The sequence below is a fragment of the Mobula hypostoma genome, chromosome 1 (assembly GCF_963921235.1).
Source record: "Mobula hypostoma chromosome 1, sMobHyp1.1, whole genome shotgun sequence".
Lineage (NCBI taxonomy): Eukaryota > Metazoa > Chordata > Chondrichthyes > Myliobatiformes > Myliobatidae > Mobula > Mobula hypostoma.
This window is the reverse complement of record NC_086097.1, coordinates 11,346,069-11,361,514: the sequence shown is the minus strand read 5'-3', so window position 1 is coordinate 11,361,514 and position 15,446 is coordinate 11,346,069. Positions and strand designations below refer to the sequence as shown.

The window sequence follows — 15,446 nt, the reverse complement described above, 5'->3', positions numbered from 1 at the left end:
GGTATTTCAGTTTAGGGCATATTTGCAAGATGGTTTGAGTGCTTACAAAGAACTGTATGATCTAAAAATGTGCGAGGCTAAGCAGTCGAGCAAGACTTCTACATCAGCCACAGCAGACGACGAACCTCGACCTTCGACATCGAGGCAGACAGACATAGAAGAAGAGACCTGCCTGCCCTGATCGACGATGAGATGACATCCCAGTGTCCCACCACCCCAGACCCCGGGCCGCGGACAGATACTGATCTGCGAAGAATGCAGCGGTGGCTGGAACGCACCAGCACATCTTTAAGGAAAAAGCCGAAATAAACAAGCTAATTAATTAGGTGCCGCCCGGCACGCAAATGTTGGCCCAGATCAGAGACGATTGCCGATTGCGTCGCCTCTGATCTGGGCTGACATTCATGTGCTGGGCGGCACCTAATTAATTACAAACAACAGGAATTCTGCAGATGCTGGAAATTCAAGCAACACACATAAAAGTTGCTGGTGAATGCAGCAGGCCAGGCAGCATCTATAGGAAGAGGCGCAGTCGACGTTTCAGAAGGGTCTTGGCCTGAAACGTCGACTGCGCCTCTTCCTATAGATGCTGCCTGGCCTGCTGCGTTCACCAGCAACTTTTATGTGTGTTACCTAATTAATTAGCTTGTTTGTTTCGGCTTTTTTCTTAAAGATGTGCTGAGTGCGTTCCAGCTACCGCTGTACCCCTGCATGCTTCACGGATCGGTATCGGCTCGCTGCCCGGAGGGTGGGGACCACTGCAGCACCCCAACCTCCAACGACTCAGCCTAACACACCATCATCAGTGTGCTCGATGTCTTCCTGATTCCGGTAAGTGATACTACACTGTACATACATTATTTCTACTTTATATAGGCTGTGTATTTTTACATGTTATTTGGTATGATTTGGCAGCTTCATAGCTTAAAGGTTACTGGAGAGCGCTTGTGCCGTGTTTCTGCCGAGAGCACTTGCGTGAGATTTTCGCTACGGAGAACAGTGCGGCAATGATTGTGGAAAAGTATTTCTACTTTATATAGGCTGTGTATTCATCATATCAATCCTGCTTTTACTATATGTTACTGTTATTTTAGGTTGTATGTGTTATATGGCATGATTTGGTAGGTTATTTTTGGGTCTGCGAACGCTCACAAATTTTTCCCATATAAATAATGGTAATTGCTTCTTCGCTTTACGACATTCCAGCTTACGAACCGTTTCATAGGGACACTCTACCTTTGGATGGCGGGGGAAACCTGTAACATATATAGTTTTGGTATATATAACTCTCACACACAACGCATAATGTAATATTACTACAAATAATAAGGTGCATTTACAAGTTAAAAAGTAAACAGTATATTGCTGCTGGCACTTACTGTGCTTCATATGCCCACAGGCCCAAATCAGCATATTATGGCCTGAACTTTCCTCTGAATTATGTTTGCACCTAAAGCAGATCTGAGCAAAATATAGTGAAATGGGTTATTTGAGGCAGCTTACTAAAAGTTTGGTGAAAAAATCTGATCCTGATATTTTTCAAAGAAAAAACATCAATCTCCTTCAAAGCTTATGTTAATGGGGTCATGAGGGGGAAGACAACCAGTGATCCATCTGCTGTGATAAATAGTTGCCACAATGTACTGTAAGTGCTGGAGGACCTCCATGAGTACATGTCCCTGAGGTGGACAACTGATTTAAGAGGTCACTTTATGTGCAGTTCCTGAAGGTTAGAATTACTTTGCCAGTATATCAATTTCTTTTGCGGTTTGGAAATTCAGTCGCCATAATTTTTTACTGGAGTCACCCTAAGATGTCAACTCTATTTTCCTCTCTATAGATACTAACTGGACTACTAACTGTTTCCAGTATTTATTCTATTTAAAATCACATACTTTTGATTGTACTTAATAATTGAAGAGTATAACGAAATAAAAAGTCAAAGGTCTACGGTTAATTTATTATCAAAGTATACAACTCTGAAATTATTCTTCTCCAGATAGCCATGAAGTCAAGAAAGAAAAGGACAGCAACATGATTACCAATACCCCCTGAAATCCCCCCTCCCCTGCACAAAAAATATGACGGAACAGGACTATCGACCCCCAAATCCCCTCTGCCACACAAATAAAATGAGAAAAACACAGGATATAAAAAATATATAAGACTGGGAAAAAAGTCCACAATACAAGTCCATATCCATATCCAAAATGCAGAAAAACCTATGTAACATTCTCCAGGCACAGTGGCAGGCCGCACAGGCTTCCCTCTCTAACAGCAGAGTGATCCCACCAGTAGTCAGAAGGCAGTCTCCCCTCTCTGCAGCAGAGCGATTCCACAAGTGATCAAAAGTCAGGCAGCCAGTACTCACCTTCTGCATTTATCTTGAAGTTTCAATCTCCCTTGTCACTTTAGCCAGTGAACTATTGAAGCTTTAACTGGCAAAATGGAGTTAAGCATCGGCTCATGCCCCATCTCGCAGCCTGCTTGCCACGAGTCTCAGGCTGGCTACCTCTGCCTCCCTGATCCTCTCGGAGATTGCAAAGCACTGGATCACCCGAATGATCTCCAAACTGCAAATTGCAGTCTCCAGCAGTTCCAGAAACACATTCAAGATGAAAGGTCAGATGTAAAGACATAAAAGAAGTGAAATGAATAGTGTTGTGAGCTATCCAGAGGATGTTGTCCGTGGGAGCATTGTATGCAGGCATCGTACAGTACAGCAAAGAAAACCTTTCATGTTTCGTAAACTTTCAACTCCAGCTGAGCGGCAACAAAGGCTTTGTGTGCAGGAGCTTTTCAGTTACTGCATGGCCATGTAACCTGTGCAGTTCAGAGGGAACAGTGGAAAGGGGAGTTACGGGTCAGATTAGTGGTTAGAATCAGGTCTGTGTGGCAATTAGTGATCAGGCTTTAGTCTAGGCCTCCACTCGACTATCCACGTTCAAAGGTCTGCCACGTGGATGTCAGACTGGCAGACCAGTGCGGACAAGGACTGGTGACACACCCCACCCCACCCCCAGGTCAGCAAGTCGTCAGCACGTTCTAGGATCAGAGTTCCATCGTGCAGGCAGGAGACATGAGCAATAGTGCCTCCCTAGGTACGTGATTTGACGGGGCCAGAGTTTTGAGTCCGTATGTTTGGGGTTGCATCATCAGTGAAGCTGGAGCTTCAACTTGGAGTTCGGGGTCCTCATTGGTATTCATCGGTGAGTCTTGAGGTGTGCAGTATACCACAAACTGAAGCCCCAAGGTTGTCCGGAAGTTTGGAAGTTGAGGCCCGATGCGCAGACCCTTTGTCTACGAGTTTCTGCCAGTACTCTGGAAAAAGGTGAAGCCCAATGTCTGCAAACCCGTGAGTCCACTGGAGACTGCTGATGGCCTGTCCATGGGTTAGAGGACAGTTAATGTGTCTGGGTTGAACAGGTCTTGTTTTTCTGCTGTTGTTTTGTTGTTTGCTGTGCTCTGTGATGTTCTGATGAACATTATGGGCATGTTATGTTGGCACTGGAATGTGTGGCTGCCCCCAGCACTTCATTACGTTATATTGGTTGTTAATGCAAACAACACATTTCATTATATTGAAACACCCTGGTTTCCTTGGCTGCGTGAGTCTCAGGAAGACAACCCCCAGTACCCCCAAACCAGTGAGACTGAGGCTTGTGTGGATGCTGTGTCATTTGCTACCCCGTTACAAATTGATGCTGCGAAATAACAGACAGTGCACTGCATTCAATTAAAGGAATTATATTTATGAATGTTAACTAAAGGGTTAGTAAAGAATAACAAAAAGAAAAGGGCCCATTCTAATTAAACAGACAAATGTGCACAAGTTGGAGCTCATCTTGAACTTCTCTGTCACTCACGCACTGGGCCCTCGGTCAACGTGAAAGCACACACCACCTTCCGAACGTTGGTCACAATCCATCTCAAACAAACGGGTCTCACACCGGATCGGATGCTACGATCGGTTCTCCCCAGCGTCTTCTCACTTCATCTCCTCTCGAACAAAAGCCCAAGACCAACCTCACCAAGAAAACCTCCCGCTAATTGGATCCCTTTATCTTCAACAATAACCCAAACAGGCTGAAAGCAGAACAGACTGCGAAGTGAAATACCTACAGCATAACATTAAAGATGTGAACCAGGGCATTACACTATGTTTCGATGTACTTACGATAAATAAATGAAACTGAATTTAACAAAGTTACTTTTAAATAATGAAGGTGTGGTAGGTAAGGAAAGGAAAGGCTATTTATTTAAATTGTAATTGAGGAATTATTAATTCAAAATTTAAAAAAGAGAGCGAGATGAAATTGGAAAATGTCTGCAGATATTGTAAATCTGAAACTAAAACAGAAAAAGCTGGAAAAGCTAGATGAAACAGCATCTGCAGAGACATAGAAGCATAGAAAATAGGTGCAGGAGTAGGCCTTTCAGCCCTTCGAGCCTTACGATCATTACGATCATTACATTCATTACGATCATGGCTGATCATCCAACTCAGAACCCTATACCTGCCTTCTCTCTGTACCCCCTAATCCCTTTAGCCACAAGGGCCTTATCTAATTCCCTGTTAAGTATAGCCAATGAACTGGCCTCAACTGTTTCCTGTGGCAGAGAATTCCACAGATTCACCACTCTCTGTGTGAAGAAGTTTTTCCTCATCTCGGTCCTAAAAGGCTTCCCCTTTATCCTCAAACTGTGACCCCTCGTTCTGGACTTCCCCAACATCAGGAACAATCTTCCTGTATCTAGCCTGTCCAATCCCTTTAGAATTTTATGCGTTTCAATCAGATCCCCCCTCAATCTTCTAAATTCCAGAGAGTATAAGCCTAGTCGATCCAGTCTTTCATCATATGAAAGTCCTGCCATCCCAGGAATCAATCTGGTGAGCCTTCTTTGTACCCCCTCTATGGCAAGAATATCTTTCCTCAGATTAGGGGACCAAAACTGCACACAATACTCTCGGTGTGATCTTGTACAACTGCAGCAGAATCTCCCTGCTCCTGTACTCGAATCCTCTTGCTATGAACGCCAGCATACCATTCGCCTTTTTCAGGGAGTTTCAGGATAATAGCTATTTTTTCAAAAGAATGGCAGTTATAAAAACTAGAGAACAAACTATTGTATTTATTTATTTAGAGATACAGGTCCTTCTGGCCAAATGAGCTCACACCGCCAAAATACCCCCTTGAGGTCAATTAACCTACTAACTGGCCTTTGCGACATGGGAGGAAAGAGCAGCACCTGGAGGAAATCTACATGGTCACGGGGAGAACGTACAAAGTCCATTTAGGCAGCGGTCAGAATTGAACTTTTGTCACAGTGGCTGGCATTGTAAAGCGTTACTCTAACCACTCTGCAACTGCACCGCTCCATTGATGAGGGAGAAGCTGCAGAACGTAATGAGAAAAATTGAAATAATGAAAGACAATGGTTAGGTACACAGATTAGTTTTCTATTGATTTAGTTAGGAAATAACTTGCCATATGTCTAGATTCTCTGCTTAGATTTCGGGGTCTCACATTTATCCTCAACTTTCCATTATTCACAGAAGAGAAGAGATGCCCATCTGCTTTGTAAAACAATGTAGATTCCACTCTGATACAAGTCCTACACTACTCCAATATAAGTTCTACAATTAGCATATAATAATGGTGTACATTTGATTGAGGTTAAGCAGTGCCATCTCCTTGACCTAGATAAATTCAAGGGACTAAAGTTAGCCAAGCAGCAACTTTCGAGGCTGAACAATATTTTTAAAAATGTTTTCATTAGTAGAGCTAAAGGTAACCAAGCAGCAAAAGAATCATAGAGTCATAGAAAAGTATTGCACAGAAACAGGCCCTTCAGCCCATCTAGTCTGTGCCGAACCACTTAAACTTCCCTACTCCCATCTACCTGCTCCAGGACTATACCCCTACCATCCATTTACCTATTCAAAGTTTTTTAAAATATTGATGCTGAACACTATTTTAAAAAATCATTCATGGAGTATGGGTGACACTGGTTAGATCAGCCTATATACTGATAATCTCTGATTATTTTTATTATTTTGGGGACGGTACAGTAACATAGTGCTTAGAATAATGCCTGCCACCTGGGGTAATTTCCACCGCTCTCTGTAAGAAGTTTGAACATTCTCCCTGTGACCGCGTGGGTTTCCTCTGGGAGCTCTGGTTTCCTCCCACTTTCCAAAGATGTAGGGGTTATTAGGTTAATTGGTCACATGGGTGTAATTAGATGGAGTAGGCTTGTGAAGGTACAAGAGCCTGTTACCATGCTGTGTGTCTAAATAAAAAATGAGCAAAAATTAAATCAATGTAATTGCAGATTTCATGGGCAGTTAAAAGTCACAGACCATGTTATTGGTCCAGATTCCTATGGTAGCTAGTCTGGATAATAACAGCAGATTTAATTTCTCTAAATTAATTTCTCCAGTGGCACTATAGCGGTTAGCACAAAGCTTTATAGTACAGACGGCTCATGTTAAATTCCTGCTGCTGCCTGTAAGGAATTTGTATGTCCTCCCTGTGACTGCGTGGGTTTCCTCCAGGTGCTCCAGTTTCCTCCCACAGTCCAAAGATGTACCAGTTAGTAGTTAATTGGACATTGTAAATTGTCCCATGATTAGACTAGGGTGAAATCATGGATTGCTAGGTGGCGCAGCTCGAAGGGTTTGCTCCGCACTGTATCTCAATAAATAAATAAATAGTGAGCCAGTTAGAATTTAACAACCAAAACTGCATTTGCGATTGTGGGATTTGATTTCAGGACACTGGACGATTAGTTTAGATCAAACCTTCTGTTGGAGGTAATCAATGGGTCAAGCACCGTGTGTGGGGGGGGAAAGGAACCGTTGATGTTTTGGGTCAAAACCTTTCATCTTTAGATTCTTCTCCTCCATCTGAGTTTCGATCTCAGGATTGCTGGTCCAGTGATTTACCAACACTGCAGCTGCATCGGGAATTCATTGCCTCCCCTTCAACACTTTCCTTCGTTGCTGGAATCTAAATGTGAATACGGCCAAGGTAAAGAGAAGAATTTCTCCACAAAGACTGCAAGATATGTAAAGTGAATTGGGTTAGCATACTTTTAAATCATTTTGTTGTGTGTGTAGGCTGTCTCATTTTAGAATCAAGTGAGCGAGGCCTCCGTTGGTCAGCGTTGGCCACATCCCATGTAGTAAGCTCCCTCTCTCCACGCAGTGATAAACCTAAATGAATAGCAGAGACGGTACAGTTTAGAACCAGAAGCACTGCAGGAGATACTGGTCAGTGTTGAATTCAACAAGGACTGCCTCAGGGACTCCAACTCCGGATTTTTCCCTTGGGGTTTACTCCGGCATCCTTCCCCATGAGAGGGTATAGCCACGAGGCAGCAAATATTTCAGGTCAGTGTTCTGAGATCAATCCGCCATAAATTTATTATTCTAGTGTAGAGTAGCCACAGGAAATTGTATTATTTATTTATTATTGTGCTCTTTATCTATTGTGATTTTTTTTGTGCTACATCGTATCCAAAGGAACAATCACTTCATTCTCCTTTACACTTTTGTACTGGAAATGACACTAAACAAAGTTGATATCACTGGCAAAGGTGAAATTTGTTGTTTCATGGCATCAGTTCATTGAATGCATTATAATAATAAAATCTATAAATTATTACAAGAAATATGTATCATTTGCTCTTTTTGATGTTTGCCCTGAATCAAGCTTACAACATTTTATAGAAATCTGTTCCTTATATTTCTAAAATGACTGAACACGTTTATTTTCTAGGGGAAAATTTAGACAATGTTAGCTGTGAAGCCCTCGAAGAAATCTTCAAACGGATACAGTTTAAGATGATCAGTTTGGAGTGGGCAAAGCTGGATGAAGATGTAAGTGTATCAATAGTTTTGACTGTTTGTGATCATCAGTCGCAAATCCACCAGTGGGGAGTAAAATGGATGCGTAATATTGCCATAGCTCGATAATGGAACATGAAATTGCTCTCAAGCTACCCCTCATTTGAACAATCATAGGCAGATTACTTTTATCCCAAAAATCAGCAGTAGAAACTAAGGGACAAGCAGCTTGAGGTTTCTCTTTTACCCTCTGGGCAATAAAGTAATGAGTGTGGCTGGAGAGAGAACTTCCACCTATTAAAATGGCCTAATGGTGCTCCTTGCACGGCTTCTGGGCTTAGCTTCGTTAACAATTTGTGTTTGGAACTCCAACAAGATGACTTTCTGCACTCATGGGCTCTTCAATATCCTCCTTTTCTCTGGTGGACCTCTGGCAATATCTTCAGCAGTTCCTGGTGTCTCCTGGCAACATTAACACCCTTCTTGGATGCTTTTGGCAATATCCTCCTCTATTTCAATGTTGTTGTTCCACTCCACACCTGGTGGCGCATCGGGCGGCAACTTTGCTGTTTCTTTAGCATTTGTCTGTTTTTTCTTTTACGAGGCTGAATTACTAACTAAACACTCAACCCAGCAAGGGTGGAAAGCGTGCAAGAAGCCAGTTGGATTCGAACCCGGGACCACTCACCTCGAAGTCCAATGAGGATGTCACTATATCACTGGCCATCTATCTGTTTCAGTGGACATCCGACAATATCCTTCCCAGATCCTATGGACTCCTGCAATCTCCTCTCTCTCTCCATTGACCTCTTTGCAATGCCCTCTCCTGCTCTTGTAATTGAAAGCCCATGCTTGGACAGCTTTGAGAGATAGATGCCACTCCAGATGCCAGTCAGAGAATGTTGCCTCTCTTGATGACCTTGCTGAACCTGAATGGAGATTCAACAAATTCTCCACGTTGGTAATTCCACAATAGGGCTGATGTAAAGATCTGAGGTGTCAGTTATCCTCTGGTATTCTATACTCAATAAAGAAAAGATGACAACAAGAAAAAAAATCTATTTATTTACTTAGTGATACAGTGTGGAGTAGGCCCTTCCAGCCCTTCAAGTCTGCCATGCCATCCCAGCAAGCCTACACCCACAATTAACCCTAACCTCATCACAGGACATTTTACAATAACCAATTAATCTACCTGGTACATCTTTGGACTGTGGAAGGAAATTGGAGCACCTGGGGAAAATCCACACATTCCACTGGGAGAACATACAGAAGCTCCTTACGGAATGGTACCGGATTTCTGAACTCCGGAATGCCCCAACCTGTAATAGTGTCACTCTAACCACTACGCTACCTTGGCACCCACAGTTAATTGGGAAAGAACATTATAGCACAAGTGGTAAAGTCAAAGCTATCAGAATAACAAGCCAAATAGTACTGTGCTGTACTATTCTATGTTCTATGTTCAAATTTATAAAGGTCACAACACTGGGACAAGGAGCAGGACAGTCGAGTCTACTCTCATAACCTTTCTCAATCATGTCCCACCAGTCTACAACAGCACCAGCCCCAACTTCATAATTCCCACTCCCATTCAGATATGTCCATACATGGCTTCCTCTACTGCCATGATGAGGCTAAACTCAGGTTGGAGGAGCAACACCTCATATACCGTCTAGGTAGTCTCCAGCCCCTTGGTATGAACATAGAATTCTCCAACTTCCGGTAATTCCCTCCCCCTCCCTTCCTCTATCCCTATGTCACTCTGCCCCCTCCCCCAGCTGCCTATCACCTCCCTCATGGTTCCGCCTCCTTCTACTACCCATTGTGTTTTCCCCCATTCCTTCTTCACCTTTCCTGCCTATCACCTCCCTGCTCCCCTTCCCCCAACCCTTTATCTTTCCCCTTACTGGTTTTTCTCCTGGAACCTACCAGCCTTCTCCTTCCCACCCTCCCCCCACCTTCTTTATAGGGCCTCTGCCCCTTCCCTCTACAGTCCTGATGAAGGGTTCCGGCCCGAAACGTCGACCGTCTTTTCCACGGATGCTGCCCGACCTGCTGAGTTCCTCCAGCATGTTGTGAGTGTTGCTTTGACCCCAGCATCTGCAGATTATTTTGTGTTTATGCCCATTTTGCCTCACCCATGGCACTTGCTACAGAGATCTAATTTAATGGTTTTTCCTTCACTTACTACTATACTTGTTGAGGAGAAAACAAAAGGCTGACACAGGATAAAACCATGACTATAAGACACTAGAGCAGAATCAGGCCATTCAGCCCATTGAGTATACTTATTTTCCTTCTCAACCTCATTTCCCTGACTTCTCCCCATAACCTTTGATGCGCTGACTAATCAAGAACCTATCAACCTTTGCTTCAAAAATGCCCAACGGTTTGGCCTCCCAAGCTGTTTATGGCAATGAATTCCACAGATTCACACACAGGTGGTTATTCCATCCTTAATCCTTCTAATCCTTTTGGAGGGTATGTCCAGGGCATGGTGGGTATCATAACGTAACAATTTTGTCCTGATAAATATCAAGTAGAAATAACATTTACTGTCCAGTAGTTTTAACAGATGCTTTTTGTCTGTGGCCATTTTATTTCTTGCCATCATCCGACCACTGGAGGAAGTTGACATCAGTACAATCACAACATCTTTCAAAGGAATTTCATCTCTTGAGTATCTTCTTTCAAAGTGGATGAAAACTTTTAACATCTTAGGTGGTCTCCTTGTTTATTGTGAATGACACGAGTTCAGTTCAGTCTGAGTCTCAGTTGGCAAGTCAATTCCAATTCTGGCAAAGCCTCTCTTGACAATCGTGGTGTATGATGCCTTATTGGGTCTTGATGAGGCTTTATCACGTGACTGTCATTCAGATGAAGCACGAATGAAATGTGTGTGGAACTCTCAAAGATTTGTTCCAATAACCGACATTTTTTGTGCCTATGAGAGGTGACCTCATACAGGATTCTAAAACCATGAGGGGTATGGATAAGATGAGTGGTCATAATCTTTTCCTCAGGGAGTCTAAAACTAGAGGGTGCAGATATAAAATAAGAGGGGAGAGATTTAAGAGATCTAAGAGGTAACTCTTCACATAGAGCATAGTGAGCATCTGGAATGAGCTGCCAGAGGAGGTGGTTGAGGTGAGTACAACTGCAACATTTAAGAGACATTTGGATAAGTACATGGAGGAGAGGGATCAGGAGATATAGGAGCAGAATGAGGACATTTGGTCCATCGAGTCTGCACTTCCATTCCATCATGGCTGTTTTATTATCTCTCTCAACCCTATTCTCCTACATCCTCCCCATATCCCTTGACACCTTGGCTAATCAAGGACTTATCAACCTCCACTTTAAATATTCCCATTGAACTGGCCTCCATAGTGATCTGTGTCTATGAATTCCACAAATTTATCACCCTCTGGCTGAAAAAATTCCTCCTCATTTCATTTCAGTTCTAAATGTCTCTCTATTCTGAGGCTGTACCCTCTGGTCTTAGACTCCCCCATGAAAGGAAACATTTTATCCACATTCACTCTATCTAGGCCTTTCAATATTCGATACGTGTCAATGAGATTTCCCCCTCATTCAGAGAGAGTTGAGGGGTGTCTGTCTGCTTTTGTTTCTTTCTTCATACCCTGTAATATCCAGAACATCTAGTGATGTCTGTGTTTAGTACAGGGATGACTGAAAACTCAGTTGATTTAAAAGCACCTGCTCTCTATGGTCCCTTCAGCTCTTCCCAACCTTGCTTCACACGCTCAGGTACAGGTTGTATATTGTCAAACCAAGGTGTAGCATCCTTCAAACATCTTAGATTTCATACCTTCAAATCACAAAACACATCAGAGTACTCGTCAAATATAAATGATTTGTTCATCCTCGTAAACTCCCCCAATCTAGTTTTACCTTTGATGGAAAGTCCCAGCCTATCAAATTGGATCCTTGCCCTGGAATGATTGCAACATGAGCATTGCTTCCCTGTTACTGCTTCTCACTGTAACCTCACACATTCCCAATCACCTTGATCCTTTCCTCAGTGTAGGTACCAAGAAAGGGAAATGACTCCTTAAGTTTCACTATACCATCTGTCAATGTTTCTTAAATTCCTGTTCACACACCATCAAGACTAAAGCACCAGAGTCATGTTTCAATGGCACTCTCTTTTCTTCAGTATATCCAGATTTTTGCAAAGGTTCAGTTGAACTCTGACGACATGAACAATGCCTTTGATTCATATGGGTCACCACACTTTTCAGAGCAACACACGCACACGCACACACACACACACACACAGAGTGCAAATGGAACTCAGTAGGATAGGCAGCACCTATGGAAATGAATGAACAGTTATCATTGTAGGCTGAGACCCTTCTTCAGGAGAGGAAAGATAGAGGGAAGATGTCAGAATGAAAAGGTGCTCCCGATGCAGCTTCCTCTACATTGGTGAGACTCAACATAAATTAGAGGACCGCTTTGTCGAGCACTTCTGCTCCATCCACCAAAAGTGGAATTTCCTGGTGGTCAACCATTTTAAATCCTATTTCCATTTCTGTTCCAAAATGTAGATCCACGGTCTCCTCTTTTGCCATGATAAGGCCACTCTCAGTATGAAGGAGCAACTCTTCATATTCCATTTAGGTAGCCTCCAACTTGATGGCATGAACATAGATTTCTCCTTCTAGTTTTTTTTTCTTTCCTCTTACTTCTGCTTCTATTCCCCATTTTGGTTTCTTACCTCTTCTCCTCACCTGCCCATCACCTCCGACTGTTGCCCTTCCTTCTTCCCTTTCTTGCATAGTCTACTCTCCTCTCCTATCAAATTCCTTCTTCTCCGGTCCTTTACCTTTCCCACCTACCTGGCTTCACTTATCAGTTTCTAGCTAGTCCTCCTTTTCTTTCCCCACCCCCCACAACCTTTTTGCTCTGGCAGCATCAAACTTCCTTTCCAGTCCTGAAAAAGGGTGTTGGCCTGAAACTTTGATTGTTTATTTATTTCCATAGATGCTGCCTGATCTGCTGAGTTCCTTCAAAATTGTGTGTGTGTTGTTCTGGATTTTTGGCAATCACAGGATCTCTTATGTTCACCACATTTTCCACCAAGTTTTGGCATATCCTTTCCAATTGACCTTATGCTGCTTGAGTTTAGATTATGAGGACACACAGTCCTCTTTTATTGTCATTTAGTAATGCATGCATTAAGAAATGATACAATATTTCCTCCGGTGTGATATCACAAAACACAGGACAGACCAAGACTGAAAAAAACTAACAAAACCACATAATTATAACATATAGTTACAACTGTGCAATAATACCATAACTTGATGAAGAAGTCCATGAGCACAGTAAAGTTCAAAGTCACTCAAATATCCCACATCTCACGCAGATGGAGAGAAGGAAGAAAAACTCTCCCTGCCATACCCGACCACGGTCCGACTCTGAGTCATCCGAAAACTTTGAGCTCTGATCAGCTCTCCGACACCGAGTACTGAGCGCAATCACTATCCGAACGATTCGACCTCCTTCTCGGTCACCAACAGCAGGCAAAGCCGGGGATTTTGAGGCCTACTCTCTGAAAGATTCCCGACCGCACAGAAACGACAGCAGCGAACAAGCGTTTCAGAAATTTCTCCAGATGTTCCTCTGTGCTTTCACGTCCATCTTCATCAAATCAAAATTGTCCACGGCCCCTATTTAACAGTTACAATATCATTTTTCATCTGAGGGCTGCGCACGCGTGGCGCGCTGCTTCTCTTCTCCTCCCGCCGGGTTTGTCATGGTCTTGCTTTTCTGTTGATAAAAGCCCTTGGTACAACTGACCCCTTGCGCCTGCATTCAGTAGACATGATAATATTTCCCCTACATGTGTCTCGTCTCTTTCCCACAGACCAGCATGACTTGAGCCTATCTTATTAACACTCTGGGCCTTCACTGTAAATCTTGTGTTTGTTCGATCACTGTCTCCACTCTCTGGGACATATCAAAAGCTTGTTTGAAATGCAGCATCTCACTGAGCAGCTTCCTTTGAGGACGTGTCTTGAAATCCACAAACTGTGTGATCTTACAAAATCTATAAACTTTGGTACCGTACAAACGACATAGTAGCATTGTGTTTAGTGTAATGTTATTACAGTGCCAGTGATCCAGGTCCAATTCCCACCATTGTTTGTAAAGTGCTTTAGTATTTTCCCCATGACCCTGTGGGTTTCCTCTGGGTGCACTGGTTTCCCCCCATATTCCAAAGATTGTAGGTTAATTGGTAATATGGGTGTAATGCAGTATAGCATCAGTGAAACAGCTGCAGAGAACAATAATCCGAAAATTTCACACAAGGAAAATCAAGATATCTTGGGTAACATTCTTGATTAATTTTGTTCATCTTCCATCACCAAATATTATTACAAAGCTATTCTGTCTACTCAAACCGAATGAAGCTACACTTAAAGACCAGCAGGTTTACCATAGGGTCATAAGATTTATACAGCAGAGAAACTGATCCTTCTGTCCATTACGTCTGTACTGATCATCTTACTTGTCTATACAAATTCCACTTTCCTCTACACATTCCTCAGAAGGGAATGCCAGAGAGACTGGATTGGATAAAAGTACCACAATCGTTCTAATGTGACTCATGGAACCATTGTTGCAAAAAAGCATAAAGATTCATCTTGTCAGAACCAGGTAGGTCCTAACTGACCTTTGCCTAGAGGATTACTCATGGCGACTTGCCAGCTCATTGCAAAGGAGGGAGCAGAAAGAGTGTGAGCGGAAAGGTTAGAGTGAGGACCTGAGGGTATCTCTCAAGAGGCTTCTGCAAGAAAAGCCAGAGACTAGGTCAAGGTTTCTGTCATTTCCTTTTCTTTATTGTTGCATAGTCGAGCAGCGGGAATGGATCGCTGGGCAGTGGTGTGCTCCTCCTGTACAAAATAAGAAGTCAAGGAGACCTCCAGTGTCCCTGCTGACTGCATCTGTAGAAATGCATCTGGTTGCAGCTCATTACAGACTAGGTTCTTCTTAATATCCTCTTCCTCAATGTCAACAAGACAAAGCAGAAGATTATTGACTTCAGGAGAGCTCACACCGCTCACACGCTGGCTGCACAGCAGTGAAATCTGCAAGCAGTTTCAAACTCCTGGGGGTGCACATCTTGCACAACATCTCATGGTCCCAGAACACATTCAGGAAAGCTCACCAAAACCTCTACTTTTTGAGGAAGCTGAAGAGAGTTGGACTCTGTACACCTATACTCATCTCGTTCTACAGCTTCACAGTAGAGAGCATCCTAACAAGGTGCATCACTGCATGGTATGGAAACTACTGCAACGGACAGTACATCACCAGCATCAGCCGACCCGCCATCAAGGACATATATACAGAAAGGTGTCAGAAAAGGGCCAGTAACATCATGAATGATCCCATCCACTCTGCTCATGGACCCCCATCAGAGAGAAGGCTACACAGCATTCATGCCAGGACCACCAGACTCAAAAACGGTTACTTTCCTCAGGCAGTAAGGCTGATCAACAACTCCACTCACTAACCCACCATCACTACTTTATCACTTCCTGTCAGAGTCACATTG

The 15,446-nt window shown here is 43.2% G+C and overlaps 1 protein-coding gene across 1 annotated transcript in view; it reads left to right on the top strand.

The window, feature by feature from the left end:
* Positions 1-808: 808 nt before the first annotated feature.
* The window catches only part of si:dkey-288a3.2 (protein phosphatase 1 regulatory subunit 37), a 244,333-nt gene continuing 229,695 nt past the window's right edge, over positions 809-15,446 (top strand). The window contains exons 1-2 of the mRNA XM_063057338.1: positions 809-831; positions 7,785-7,885. Of these exons, the coding sequence (XP_062913408.1) occupies positions 7,850-7,885 (36 nt within the window). The 5' untranslated portion in view covers positions 809-831; positions 7,785-7,849. The remainder of the gene's footprint in view (positions 832-7,784; positions 7,886-15,446) is intronic.